Source organism: Vitis riparia, chromosome 13 (genome assembly GCF_004353265.1).
Source record: "Vitis riparia cultivar Riparia Gloire de Montpellier isolate 1030 chromosome 13, EGFV_Vit.rip_1.0, whole genome shotgun sequence".
NCBI classification, from domain to species: Eukaryota; Viridiplantae; Streptophyta; class Magnoliopsida; order Vitales; family Vitaceae; genus Vitis; species Vitis riparia.
The window spans coordinates 11,931,525-11,946,585 of NC_048443.1; the positions used below are offsets into that span (position 1 = coordinate 11,931,525).

General features: G+C 33.8%; 2 protein-coding genes across 2 annotated transcripts; one reads left to right on the top strand and one right to left on the bottom strand.

Moving 5' to 3' along the window:
* Positions 1-5,325: 5,325 nt before the first annotated feature.
* On the top strand, positions 5,326-7,351 carry LOC117929043 (probable pectinesterase/pectinesterase inhibitor 46). The gene is made up of 2 exons (XM_034849233.1): positions 5,326-6,342; positions 6,438-7,351. Exons 1-2 carry the CDS (start codon positions 5,334-5,336, stop codon positions 7,112-7,114), a joined length of 1,686 nt encoding a protein of 561 aa, XP_034705124.1. The 5' UTR covers positions 5,326-5,333; the 3' UTR covers positions 7,115-7,351.
* A 4,141-nt stretch (positions 7,352-11,492) lies between these two features.
* On the bottom strand, positions 11,493-12,162 carry LOC117929203. Its single transcript, XM_034849478.1, has 2 exons — positions 11,690-12,162; positions 11,493-11,582 (listed from the first exon to the last, which is right to left on the bottom strand). Exons 1-2 carry the CDS (start codon positions 12,120-12,122, stop codon positions 11,554-11,556), a joined length of 462 nt encoding a protein of 153 aa, XP_034705369.1. The 5' UTR covers positions 12,123-12,162; the 3' UTR covers positions 11,493-11,553.
* Between the last annotated feature and the right edge of the window lie 2,899 nt (positions 12,163-15,061).

Consider the following 15,061-nt stretch of genomic DNA (forward strand, 5'->3'; position numbering starts at 1 on the left):
AACTAATAACCCCACCACCTTGAGTGAACACAAACTTAGAGGTAGACTTGTGAGAGTCTCCATCAAATTGAATTAAATCCTTGTACCCAAGGGGTAGCAACTCATCATAGTGATACACCAACACATAATCCTTTCATTTTATGAAGATACTTAAATATATGCTTGGTCACCTTCCAATGTTTTGGTCTTAGATTGGACTGATATCCATTCACTATTAGGATAGAGCTCTTAAAAGCATGACATGATGTAACAAATTCAAAGTTTGTTATTTATTTAATAAAGTTCTAGTACACTTTAATCAATCCTTATTCCATGCATTGTACCCTATAAGCATTTAGGCTTGTATCTCTTGCATCATACATGACTTGGTTGGATTAGGAGTTGCATAGAAGATCTAAGTTATAGGTTCCTTGCAAGTAAATGATTTGTTCATGACTGGTTTGTGGGCTTAGGCAGCCCATTTGAGGTTGAAATGCACTACTTCCTAATTAGAGGGATGAATGGTCTTGGCTATAGGGATGAGTTTCCCACGGTGAATGCACTAATGTGTATGGTTGCACATTGGACAAAATCAACAATGTCATGATATAAGACTATTGAGTTGTCATGACTTCACCAAGCTGTTATATTGTATTGTCTCTCAACTCTAAGAGAGTGTTGAGTTTGTGTCAAAATTAGTAATGACTTTAACTTACGAGTAAGTAACTAAAGGGATCATATATTTCTTATGAATTGGGTCACTATTGATGGAAGCAAGTAGCAATAGGTATTCTTAATAGAGGCACCATGACATATCATGGGACTGAGAGAGTGTTCTCTTAGGTGATCCTAAGGTGGTGTGTTCATGTAAACTATGACCATAATAGTTTCTTAAATAAAACTTAACATAAACTCTTAGTGAACTTAAATATGTCAGTTGATCACACTATAAGAGGATTTGAAACTCAAGGATGGTAAAGGTAATCTTAAGAGGCTAATAGTTTTCACCTCATTAGATTGTAGATACTAGTTCACGGGGAGACTATATACAATGGATAGTAGGTCAAAGACTTAAGCAATTAGTGTCTTGTTGTTATTTACATAGGGTACTGAATGCAACTGATTCTTTGTGGTGGAATGTTAAACCAACTTCAGAATTAGATTATGAGACAATTAACACTGTTTTATGATCCTAGTGATCCTCACTCGGGCTCATATACCCTGATAACATACTTTATAAGCATAAGATTGACTTTTAGTTCACTTATGTGCATAAGGGTGTTCGTAATTTTACAAGGTTGCATAAGAGTTAGTGAATGACATCTCTGGATTAAGCTAATTGATTAATTAGATAACCTTGATGGGTTAGTTAATCAATTAGGACATTTTTGGACTAAATTTAGTGACCTACACCCATAATGAGCTTAAGTCACTTAAGCCGAATAGGTAGCCCTAACTACTCCCCTTAGGGGTTAGGGTTTCAAGCTTTTGTCTTCTTTCACCATCCATCGAGAGAGAGCCTTAGCCTTTACCCTGTAAAACCTCCATCATTTGAGTATTAAGGATCGAGGAAGAGTCATTGGGTAGAAGATTGTGAGTGTACAATACTTCTAGAAGCTTTAAATTTGTTCTTCATTGAAAGGAAAAGATTTGGTAAAATCCAAATCAATGGTAAAGTTATCTGATCCATTAATCTAAATCCTTTATTTGAAAAATGCATTTTTTTTTTTTTTTTTTGCTTTCATTGCTAGGTTTTAGATGCCTTAGCAAGTGATCCACACACCTAACCTGATACTAGGATAAGAAATAGAGGAATTCGAGATTCTCTTTAGTGGAATGTTGAATCAACTTCATAATTGGATTTTGAGAGAGTCAATATTTTCTTATGAGTCCTAATGATCCTCACTTGAGCTCCTAATTTATGGTGACACGTTTGTTTTGAGGGATTTGGGGTTTAAATTCATAAGTGTGCATAAGCGGGGCACTTTGGTAAATGTAAAGTTACATTGGATTTTATGAATTAACTTTCTAAAATTGGCCAATTAATTAATTAGAGTTCAATAAGATTAATTAATTAATTAATATCCAAGTGGGGTAGATTAGATGACCTAAATCCAATCTGGGTTCAAGTCACTTAAGCCCACAGGGAGCCTTATAAATATCCTTACCACTCTCTAGAAAGAAAAGCCCACCATTTTCTCATGCTTAGACTGTTTTTGAAGAGATCAAGTGGAAGACTATTGGGTAGACAATATCTATGACATTTTCTACGATTTCAAATTCTTTAACAACATTTTTTATGGTTTGGAATTGATATGAGAACATTTAGATTTAGGTACGCTTCAATTTTCTTTAAATTTAATATCATATCGGTGTTTTGAATGCCATCATTCCCCTTTGATTTAGAATTAGAGAAGCCTAGGGAAGATGCTTGCATCCTACGAGATCTATGGTCAAGAAATAGAGCAATCCGAGATTCTTAACAAGATGAAGGCTAGGGCTCTTTCTTTGGAAGAATAGAGTAGCTAATCCTCAACCTTGAAGGGTTTATATAGCCACCTTTGTGGGCTTAAGTGACTTTGGTCACTTAATTTGACCCAATTTGGGTTTGGGTCACTTAAGTTGGCCCATTGGGTTCTAATTCATTAATTAACCCTATTTGGATTTAATAAATTAATTAGTTCAATATATAAAAACCCATACTAACTGATTATTAGATCTTGTGTAACCTTATACTTTTACTACATTATCCCTTATCCCTTAAATTTTTAGGAATAATATTAATAAATATAATAACTATTTTTTAATTATCAAAATTAAGTAATTTATTTTTATTTCTTCATAATGTTTGTTGACTTGAAGGGCTTAATACCACATGCCATCTTTTTATTTGCTTCGCATGTCTTGCATATACCAATGACCTTGTAATACGTGGAAAGTCTTAATTTAGCCACTTCAAACATATGTAATCTTTTGACCAATCCATTTTTACAAAGGGCAAGCGATGAGTAAATTTTCATATTGCATGTAGTTGGTTAAAATAACTAACTTTTGGCTTTCCAAAGTTATTTTTGACTAGTTAAATATTTTCTTTAATAGAATATAAGAATATTTTTGATAAGAAAATAATATAAATTCAATTTAAAGTAACTTAAAAGTAAACCAATTTTTCTTACTCCAAAAGTAATTTTGTTGCCTTATTACTTAAAACTCTGAACAACAAAGTTCTTTTGTCTCATTAGCTCACTAAATATTTAATACATAAGCATGTCCAACATAATCATTAAAAAAAGAAGCTAATTAATCACTCATAAATGAAAAAAATATGTATGATAAATTTCATTTTTTAAATATATTTGATAACATAAATTTGTGTCACATAATTTTAGTTCATATATAATATTCAGATACTATATTTTGATGAAGTAGGTATTACTTTGACTTAAATGGATATTGCCCTTGACTTGAGAGTGCTTGTAGAATTCAATTTTTCCTTTTTCTTTTTTCCAACTTTGGCATCAAAATACATTTTCCCTTAAATTAAACTCTAATTTTAATTGATTTATATTGAAACTATTTTTTAAATGAAATATAATTTTAGTTATTTAATATCATTAAATTATAACTTCAAACAAACTCTACTTAATTCATTTATGAGGAATAATTTTTTATTAAAGGTTACTGAAAAAATTTAAAATTATGATTATATTTCTTTAAAATGATTTTGATAAAAAATAAAAATGATAATGAAATAAATAAGGTAATATATTATTTTTATTTATTACGAAATATTTATGTTATATAGGATTTTTTTGTTGCAATATTTTATTCCACCATTTACTTTCATTGATTTTCATATTTATGTTGTTGTTTTTTAAAATACCATATTTGGTTGTTGGAAATTTTAAAGAAAATTAATTAGAAAAAATAAAACAAAAAAAAAAATAGTGAATAAAAATATTTTAAATGATTATCCATAAAAAAATATGAGAAAAATAAAGTAATGCACTTTCCCAAGTTTTCCTTGTTTCTTTTTAATGAAAATATCATAAAAAAAATAAATATATAGTTATAATAATTATAACTTAAATATTTATTTAATTGGTTTCATTTTTATAATTAAGATTTTGAAGTTAAGACGGAGTATTGGATGGAGCCTTTATATCTATTCTTTCCTTGGTGAAAATAACTACCTACAAAAATTTTAATTATTTATACCCACTTTTGGAACAAATGATGGTTAAAAAAAAATATTTATTAAATAAAAAATTTAACCACTTCACTTAAATAATATATTTTTATCTCCGTGAATTAGAATTTAGATTTTCAAAGGATATCATATGATAGAATGTAAAGTTAAAATTTTAAAGTTAATCATTTTCACACTTATGATACTATCAAACACTTTTTATTTCTATTAATTCATTTCTTATAATTTTAATATTTATAATTTAATATTAAGATTTTTCAAAGCTAAATTTTCTAGCTTTATCAAAAATCAAATAATTTAAGTTATATAAATTAAGTATCAAACGCTTTTTTGAATACACTTCATGTTTTTAATTATAATAAGAGTTTGTTTGACACTGGTTTTAAGAAGTGTTTCTAGAATTTCTAATACTTGAAAAATAAAAATTTTCAAGTGTTAAAAAGCCTAAAAACACTTTTTAGAATTGATGTCAAACGCACTTTTAACTCTTATATAAAATAATGAACTTACCTCTTATATAATCAATCTTTAGTGACGTGTAATAATAATTAAATGGTCTATAGAATATTTTTGTTAGACCAACGTGGTCAGGTTCAACTTAAATTACGTGGATCTCTATTATAAGAATTTGGGCTTGGCACACCCTGGAGTCTACTGGGTTTCACTGTTAATATTGCAAGAAAGGGCGTGGGGAGCCATTATGTAAACGGATGGTGTAGATGCAATCCATTATATTAGCGTTTTTAGACTTTTAGTTAATTAACCAAATGCTTTGAAAATAGGCTCAGTTTTCCATATGATATTTGAAAAAGAATTTGCAGAATGTTAAATGGTCAAACTTCAAATCATATATATATATATATATATATATATATATATATATATATAGAGAGAGAGAGAGAGAGAGAGAGAGAGAGAGAGAGAGAGATCCTCCCTGTAATTCTCACCAAATTCCGAATATATATACTCTTCACCGTGTTGAGGAATAGCATTGACCAGTTTGTTATGACATGAGAAGCACTTCTCTCTCGGGTTAGTGCCCTGCACGTAATACCACGTTACCTACCAAACTCTCTTCATGCATCTCTATATAGAGAATCACCCATCACACAGCTCATGGAACAGACAAACTAGTTTGCTACCAATGTCTTCCTTCAAGGCCTACGGGAAAGTCAATGAAGCCGAACAAGAGAGGCTCTTGGCTCGTCGGAAAACCAGAAGGAGAATTACCATCATAAGCTTATCCTCAATCATCCTCGTTGCTGTTATAGTGGCTGCTGTTGTTGGCACTACTACCAATTCAGGGGGGAAGTCCAAGAATGCTGGAAATTCGGTTTCTACTTCCATCAAAGCGGTATGTGATGTTACCCTCTATCCAGACTCATGTTATAATAGTCTTGCACCTATGGTTAAGTCAAGCCAGCTTAAACCTGAAGATCTCTTCAACATGTCCATGGAAGTGGCCTTGAATGAGCTGCACAGAACTTTTCAGCGCTTCTCCGAGCATGAAGGCTTCAAGGGCATCACTGACAAAATGTTGGCCGGGGCTCTCGACGATTGTTATGAGCTTCTTGACCTAGCTATTGATAATCTCAACAGCTCACTGTCCTCTAGCTTGGACAATTTCGATGACCTCAAGACATGGTTAAGTGCTGCAGGTACTTACCAAGAGACTTGCATAAATGGCTTTGAGTCTGGAAATTTAAGGAGTAGTGTTCTTGAGTTCCTGAAGAACTCCACCGAGTTCTCTAGCAATAGCCTTGCCATCATCACCGAGATATCGAAGCTCGCAGGCTCCATCAGTTCCCGGCGATTAATGGGTTTGCCTGAGGATAAAGTTCCAAAATGGTTATCTGCAAAAGATCGGAAGCTACTTCAAAGTTCAAGTACTTTGAAAAAGAAGGCTGATGCTGTAGTCGCAACAGATGGCTCAGGGAAGTACAAGACAATTAGTGAAGCCCTGAAGGCTGTCCCTGATAAGAGCAGGAAGAGCTTTGTAATCTATGTCAAGAAAGGGGTTTACAATGAAAATGTAAGGGTCGAGAAGTCGAAATGGAATGTTTTGATGATAGGTGATGGAATGAATAAAACGGTGGTATCAGGTAAACTGAACTTTGTTGATGGAACTCCAACATTCTCAACAGCAACATTTGGTAAGTTCTTGAGCCACTTCTGGGTTGAATTTTTTTGCATAAAAGTGAAGTTAACATGTATTCTACAGCTTCTGACACAACTTCTAAATGCGCAGCCGTATTTGGAAAAGGATTTGTTGCAAGAGAAATGGGATTTCGAAACACTGCTGGTGCAATCAAGCACCAGGCCGTAGCGCTGATGTCAAGTGCCGACCAGACCGTGTTTTACCGCTGTCTCATAGATGCCTTTCAGGACTCTCTCTACGCCCATTCCCACCGCCAATTCTACCGTGAGTGTGACATCTATGGAACAGTAGATTTCATCTTTGGAAATTCAGCAGTTGTGTTCCAAAACTGCAACATACTGCCCAAACAACCCATGCCTGGCCAGCAGAACACTATCACAGCGCAAGGGAAGAATGACCCTAACCAAAATACAGGGATTGCTATACAGAATTGCACCATTCTACCGTCAGCAGACTTGAGCTCTGTCAAGACTTACCTTGGACGGCCTTGGAAGAATTACTCAACAACTGTATACATGCATTCAATGATGGGGAGCTTGATTGACCCAGCGGGCTGGTTACCATGGACAGGCACAACAGCCCCAAATACCATTTTTTACTCTGAATTTCAGAATTTCGGACCTGGTTCGTCCACGAAGAATAGAGTTAAGTGGAAGGGATTGAGAAATATCACCCAGAAAGAAGCTAGTAAATTTACAGTCAAGTCATTCATTGATGGGAGCAAGTGGATCTCGGATGCTGGTGTTAGCTTCAAACCCGGGTTGTGAGTGTGAAAATCGATCGGCTGGATTCTTTCATTGTGATGAATGTTTGGTTTTGATTTTTTTTTTTTTTTTTTGGCTTAATTCAAATAATTTTTAAATTTTTTATTTTCATTTTACTTCTCTATTTTGTGAGTCATTGAGTGATTTAAACTGGAATCTTGGAATAATCATGAACAGAAGTGTTCTATGCCGAATGAACATGCAACTCAGAATATATGATTAGTGGAGAATTGGACTGTATATATGTTCCTAGGAGTGGTGTAAGTATAAGCTCATAATCAAACTTTAATCCAATGGATCACTGTGAGTAGATCAAATTTTCCACATCACCTTTACAATTATGTGCTCCCTCAAGTTTTTGAAATATATGTTAAAACTCAACCAAGGTGAATACCCTAATTTCATATATACTGGAATATTTCTTGTTATAACTCAACCAAGATGAATACCCTAATTTCATATATACTGGAATCTCCTGATTAAAAATGAGTAGAAAAATAATAGCTGAAGCATACCTGAATCCATTGAAGGAGAAACCTTATAGGAAGAAAACCCTTGAGATGGTCTTCCAATTCTGGCCACTAGATTCTGTGTCAATTTCTCTCTGAGAGGATTTTCGGAAATTGGAATGCGTAGTGGTAGAATGGGGACCATAACCCTATTTATAAACTGCTAGGGCAGTTTTAATTTTATCACAATTATATTTCTGCCCCTCATAGAAATAATAATTATCTAATGGTATCTACACAATAATCTCATGACAATTATACCCTTAAGCCAATTAATCAATTATTAATTAGATCACTATATTTAGGCTTAATTAAATGATAGCACACACATTTTAATTATTTACATGTGTGGCCCAAATTATAGATTAATTACAAAAATTAATCTAACAATCTCCCACTGGGCCACATGCATATGTAATCAAATAAATGTGCTTAACCTTATGAGCTCAAAATTTGCTATCATGTCCTTAGGGTATATCCGAACAATCTCGTCCATTAACTATACTGACATAGGATCAAGGTGGTCTTTGTTACATCAATCGTTACTAGACCAATCAATGGTCACATATATCTATATAGCTAAATGACATAGATCAATCATGAGTGCATAGCATGGAAATTACATGCAATGTGATCTATTCATGCCTATTTCCAACTGGTCCTACTTAACTTTATTGAGATCAAATCTTTAGCATAATTTAACAGAGTGCAATAAAATGAATACTTTATTTCTGCAGAACACAATCCAAATTTATAGATAAAGTCTAAACATAACATAGAGCAATATACAATGAATAATATAAACTCCCACTAAATTTGGATATCCTCAAATGAGACAACACCCATATGAGCAGTGTGCTCATGAAAGACCTTGGGTGGTAATCCCTTTGTAAGCGGATCCGCTATCATGGAGTTTGTTCCAATATGCTATATGGATATCTGTCCACTCTGTACTTTTTCTTTTACAACTAGGAACTTGATATCAATGTATTTTGATTTTGTAGAACTCATGTTGTTATTGGAATATAAAACTGCTGATTTATTGTCACAAAATATCTTCAGTGGTCTTTCAATACCATCCAGAACACGCAGCCCAGTGACAAAATTTCGTAGCCATATTCCTTGATTGGATGCCTCATAACATGCTACAAACTCTACTTCCATGGTGGATGAAGTTACGAGTGTCTGTTTGGCAGACCTCCATGAAATTGCTCCACCAGCCAACAGATAAATATAGCCTGATGTGGATCTTCTGCTGTCTTGGCATCCAGCAAAGTCGGAGTCGGAATACCCAATGAACTCTAACTGATCCAATCTCCTATATGTAAGCATGTACTCTTTTGTTCTCTGTAAATATCTCATAACCCTCTTGGCTGCTCTCCAATGATCCATTCCAGGGTTACTTAGATATCTGCCTAACATGCCAACAATGTACGCAATATCCGGACGTGTACATACCTGAGCATACATTAGACTCCCCACAGCCGAAGCGTAAGGAATCTTCTGCATTTCTTGACTTTCTAAACTATTTTTAGGGCATTGATTAAGACTGAATTTGTCTCCTTTAGTGACAGGGGTATCACCTGGTTTGCTATTTTGCATGCCATACCTTTGGAGGACTTTATCAATATAGGTCCTTTGTGACAATCCTAAAATACTCCTAGAACAATCTCGGTGTATCTGGATTCCTAAGACAAATGAGGCATCACCAAGATCTTTCATCTCAAAATGTTTTGATAAAAATCTCTTGGTGTCGTGCAATATGCTAATATCATTTGTGGCTAGCAATATGTCATCGACATATAAAACTAGGAAAATATACTTACTCCCACTGAATTTGTGATACACACATTCATCCATAAGATTTGCCTCAAAACCATATGAGACAATAATTTGATGAAACTTGAAGTACCACTGACGAGAAGCTTGCTTGAGCCCATAAATGGATTTAGTTAATTTACAAACCATATTCTTTGAGTCTTCGGACACAAAATTTTCTGGTTGTACCATATAAATTGTTTCATCAATGTCACCATTGAGAAACGCTGTTTTAACATCCATTTGATGTAACTCAAGATCATAATGTGCAACTAGTGCCATGATTATCCTGAAAGAGTCCTTCGTAGAAACTGGAGAGAAGGTCTCTTTGAAGTCAATTCCTTCTTTTGAGTAAAGCCTTTAGCTACAAGACGTGCTTTATACCTTTCTACATTACCATTTGAATCCCGCTTGGTTTTAAATATCCATTTACAACCAATGGGCTTCGTACCAACTGGTAATGGGACAAGTTCCCAAACTTTATTGTCTTGCATAGATTTGTACTCTTCATTCATGGCTTCAATCCATTTCTGAGAGTTGGAACTTTTCATGGCTTGCTGGAAGTTGATTGGATCATCTTCCATCATTCCACTTTCTACCTCATGTTCCTGGAGATATACGATATAATCGTCCGAAATTGCATTTCTCCTCTCTCTCGTGGATCTCCTTAATGGCATATTTTCTTGAGGTTGTTGAGTTTGTTCTTCAGGAGCAATGTCCTCATTTGCAATTAAGGGTTGAACAATATTGTCTGTTGGTTGAGGATCCAAATTTACTTCTTGATCAATGATAGGTAGTGAAACCTGTACATTATCAAAAGCAATAGTAGATCCCTCTTCCTCCTCAAAGACAATATTCCTAGCCTGATTTCTTCCCCCAAACTCAACATTCTCAAAAAATGTTGCAGTTCCTGTCTCAAAAATTGACCTAATAGCAGGATCATAAAATTTAAAACCCCTTGATCGCTCTGCATAGCCAATAAAGTAGCTGCTAACTGTTTTAGAGTCCAATTTCTTTTCATGAGGCTTATAAGGTCTCGCTTCAGCTGGACATCCCCAAATATGAAAATGCTTTAAATTGGGCTTTCGACTCGTCCAAAACTCATAAGGCGTTTTAGCAGCCGCTTTAGTTGGCACCCGATTTAGGATATAAGCTGCCGTTTTGAGTGCTTCAACCCAGAGTTTTTCGAGTAAAGAAGAATGACTAATCATACTCCTTACCATGTCCTTAAGGGTTCGGTTTCGTCTTTCTGCTACACCATTCATGCTAGGTGATCCTGGCATGGTGTATTGAGGGACGATCCCACATTCCTCTAGGTATTTAGCAAATGGTCCTGGACATTGTTCACCTGATCCGTCATATCTACCATAGTATTCACCACCACGGTCAGATCTGACGCTCTTTATTCTTTTGTTGAGTTGTAACTCAACTTCTGCTTTAAATGTTTTGAACACGTCCAATGATTGTGATTTCTCATGTATAAGAAATAGGTAGCCATATCTTGAATAGTCATCTATGAATGTTATAAAGTACTGTTGACCATTCCAAGATGCCGTAGGGAATGGTCCACAGATATCTGTATGAATTAATTCTAAGACGTCTGTAGCTCTATTTGCACCTAATTTCTTTGTTTTGGTATGTTTTCCTTTAATACACTCAACACAAATATCAAAATCTGAAAAGTCAAGTGAATCTAAAATCCCATCGGACACAAGTCGCTCAACTCTAGATTTAGAGATATGACCTAGGCGTTTGTGCCACAATGAGGCCGAATTATCTTTATTCAATTTACGTTTTGTACCTCGTGATTCCACATGCAAGGTTTCATTATAGGACGGAACAGTTTCCAACAAATATAGATTATCATAAACATTAAGTAAACCGGTTCCTACAACATTTGAATTAATAGATAATGCAAATCTATTGTTTCCAAATGAACAACAATAACCTGATTTGTCCAAAACAGAAACTGAAATTAAATTCCGTCTGAAAGACGGTACAACGAAAGTATCTATTAAATCCAAAAAATAACCAGATTTCAATAATAATCTAAAGTGCCCTATTGTCTCCACTTCTACCGACTGACCGTCTCCGACATAGATGCATCTTTCAGCATCACTTGGTTTTCGGTAACTCAGGCAACCCTGCATAGAAACACAAATGTGAGTAGTAGCACCAGAATCTAACCACCATGTGTTTCTAGATACTGAAGCTAAATTAACTTCAGAACAGACCAAAGTAAGAAATATACCTTTCTTAACACGCCAAGCAGCATACTTGGTACATTCCTTCTTAGTATGTCCAGGCTTATTACAGAAGAAACATGTTACCTCAACTTTCTGTTTCTTTTGTTCTAGGCCATTAGAAGCAGCAACCTTATTATCCTTATTCTTTCGTTTGCCCTTATCCTTGGAAGTGCTAGCCAGATGAGCACTTTCGGTCTTGTCTTGCTTCAATCTCTCTTCCTCTTGCACACAGAATGAAATGAGCTCATTAAGAGTCCATTTATCCTTTTGACAGTTATAACTGACCTTGAATTGATTAAATTGTGCAGGAAGAGAGATGAGAACCAAATGCACGAGTAAATCATCAGATAACTCAAGTTTCAAAGCCTTAAGTTTTGAAGCAAGATGAGACATCTCCATGATGTACTCCCGAACATTACCCTTGCCTTTATACTTCATTGAAATCAAGCTTGCTAAAAGCGTGCTCGTTTCAGCCTTATCGTTTTGGCAAAATGTTTCTGAATTTTCGCAAGGAAGTCACTGGCATTAGTAACCTCATCGGTTACCGCACCCCTGAAAGCTTCTGGAATTCCACGCTTTATGATCATAAGACTTAGCCTATTTGAACGTTCCCACTTACCCCAATAAACCTCATCCTCTTGAGTACTTTGCTCATTGAGTTCATCGGGTTTGGGCATTCTCAAGGCTAAGTCTATATCCATGCAGCCTAAGAGAATCATCATATTCTCTTTCCAGTCCTTAAAATTAGTCCCATTTAACATAGGGACATTATTGATGTTGGCAGATATAGATGTAGTTGATATAAAAGCTGAATCCAGAACAAAATAAAATGAATCAAATAAACCATCATGCTCACATAAAATAAGCAATTAAACACATAATCTTTAAATTTAAAAGCAAATTATGACATTTCAAGATACCTAGCACAACATTAATATCAAGTCTTTGGACAGTAATATTAACTGTAAGTGGTACTCTTGTTGTAGTGATCAAACATTGATGATAAGTTATGTCAAATAATAAATCTATCTTTGGATTGATTTATTATTCACATTAAGTTACCTTTATAATCATCACATATTTATCACCACAGGTATGTATGCAATTTGACCAAATATTAACTTTCCTTTGGGCCAGTCAATACCCGCATGAATCACATACACACAAATATCAACACCCCGAACAGACTAATCTACACGAAAGATGTCACTTTGGTGATTTTCCGCTTTAATTAGCCTATTTAAAAATGCTAGATCAATAACTTAAATATTAATATCATAAAATGCTATTAAATAATAATAATAATAATAATAGTAATAAAAAAATAAAATTTATCAACTCAATATTTCATAAATCTTAATCCATTGACATATATATATATATATATATATATATATATATTAAAATAATAACTCAAAAATTAATCAAGGAGTTGGCTCTGATACCACTTGTTAAAACTCAACCAAGGTGAATACCCTAATTTCATATATACTGGAATATTTCTTGTTATAACTCAACCAAGATGAATACCCTAATTTCATATATACTGGAATCTCCTGATTAAAAATGAGTAGAAAAATAATAACGGAAGCATACCTGAATCCATTGAAGGAGAAACCTTATAGGAAGAAAACCCTTGAGATGGTCTTCCAATTCTGGCCACTAGATACTGTGTCAATTTCTCTCTGAGAGGATTTTCGGAAATTGGAATGCGTAGTGGTAGAATGGGGACCATAACCCTATTTATAAACTGCTAGGGCAGTTTTAATTTTATCACAATTATATTTCTGCCCCTCATAGAAATAATAATTATCTAATGGTATCTACACAATAATCTCATGACAATTATACCCTTAAGCCAATTAATCAATTATTAATTAGATCACTATATTTAGGCTTAATTAAATGATAGCACACACATTTTAATTATTTACATGTGTGGCCCAAATTATAGATTAATTACAAAAATTAATCTAACAATATAATCTCAAAATATTCTTTAACACACATGGTTATATTAGAAATGTTATGACATGGTTTTTGACCAGTGACTTGAACCTGGAACAGCATTCATAGATTCAACGGTTTAAAGGTAGTTACTAATTGGGCAATCGATAAGTCCAACCTACTTCTTAGACCTAATCGAAACTTTATTTGCTTATTGTTTTCTAGACACCACTTTGAGTGGTATGTGTGAATCAAAAAGACCATTGAAGGCTCAAAGGAAGGATAGGAGGCGATTAACGACATCTATTTCTTCATCAATGTGGTCCATTACTATTTGTCATAGGCCTATCATTTGCCCCAAAACAAGTCCTATGCACAGGTAAGTTGCATCTAAGGTCCATTATCTATTATTAAGCCCAACAACACAAGCTTTTTAATGAAATACATAATCCCCACAAATCAATCACCAACATACTTAGATTCATTTTGATAAAATTTCAGCAACATTTCCTCATAGTTCTCCAAGTACACAAATTGGCTAAGGTATAAACATATTATTAGTTAGCTTAACTAAGCTGCTAACAATATGTCATCTTGTCAAAATATGCACCTAGAGAATAAGAGGAATTACTGTTAAAACTTATCAATATGCTAAAGTATAAGTGTGTGATTTCATAGATATTATGTATTTCTAAACTGTCCAAATGGACAATTGAAACATCATTTGCAGACAATTCTACCAATCATATACAAAACATCATTTGCTTATTGTTTTCTAGACACCACTTTGAGTGGTATGTGTGAATCAAAAAGACCATTGAAGGCTCAAAGGAAGGATAGGAGGCGATTAACGACATCTATTTCTTCATCAATGTGGTCCATTACTATTTGTCATAGGTCTATCATTTGCTCCAAAACAAGTCCTATGCACAGGTAAGTTGCATCTAAGGTCCATTATCTATTATTAAGCCCAACAACACAAGCTTTTTAATGAAATACATAATCCCCACAAATCAATCACCAACATACTTAGTTTCATTTTGATAAAATTTCAGCAACATTTCCTCATAGTTCTCCAAGTACACAAATTGGCTAAGGTATAAACATATTATTAGTTAGCTTAACTAAGCTGCTAACAATATGTCATCTTGTCAAAATATGCACCTAGAGAATAAGGGTAATTACTGTTAAAACTTATCAATATGCTAAAGTATAAGCGTGTGATTTTATAGATATTATGTATTTCTAAACTGTCCAAATGGACAATTGAAACATTTTTATTTATTTATAAAAAAATAAGAACTTTAAAATTTTGCTTTTTATGTCTTCACAAATTTATCTAGAAGAAAATAATTTTACTTTTCTTTTATTATAAAATGATTTCAACAATTTTAATGTACAAAATAGAGTCAATCCAATTTTATTATAAA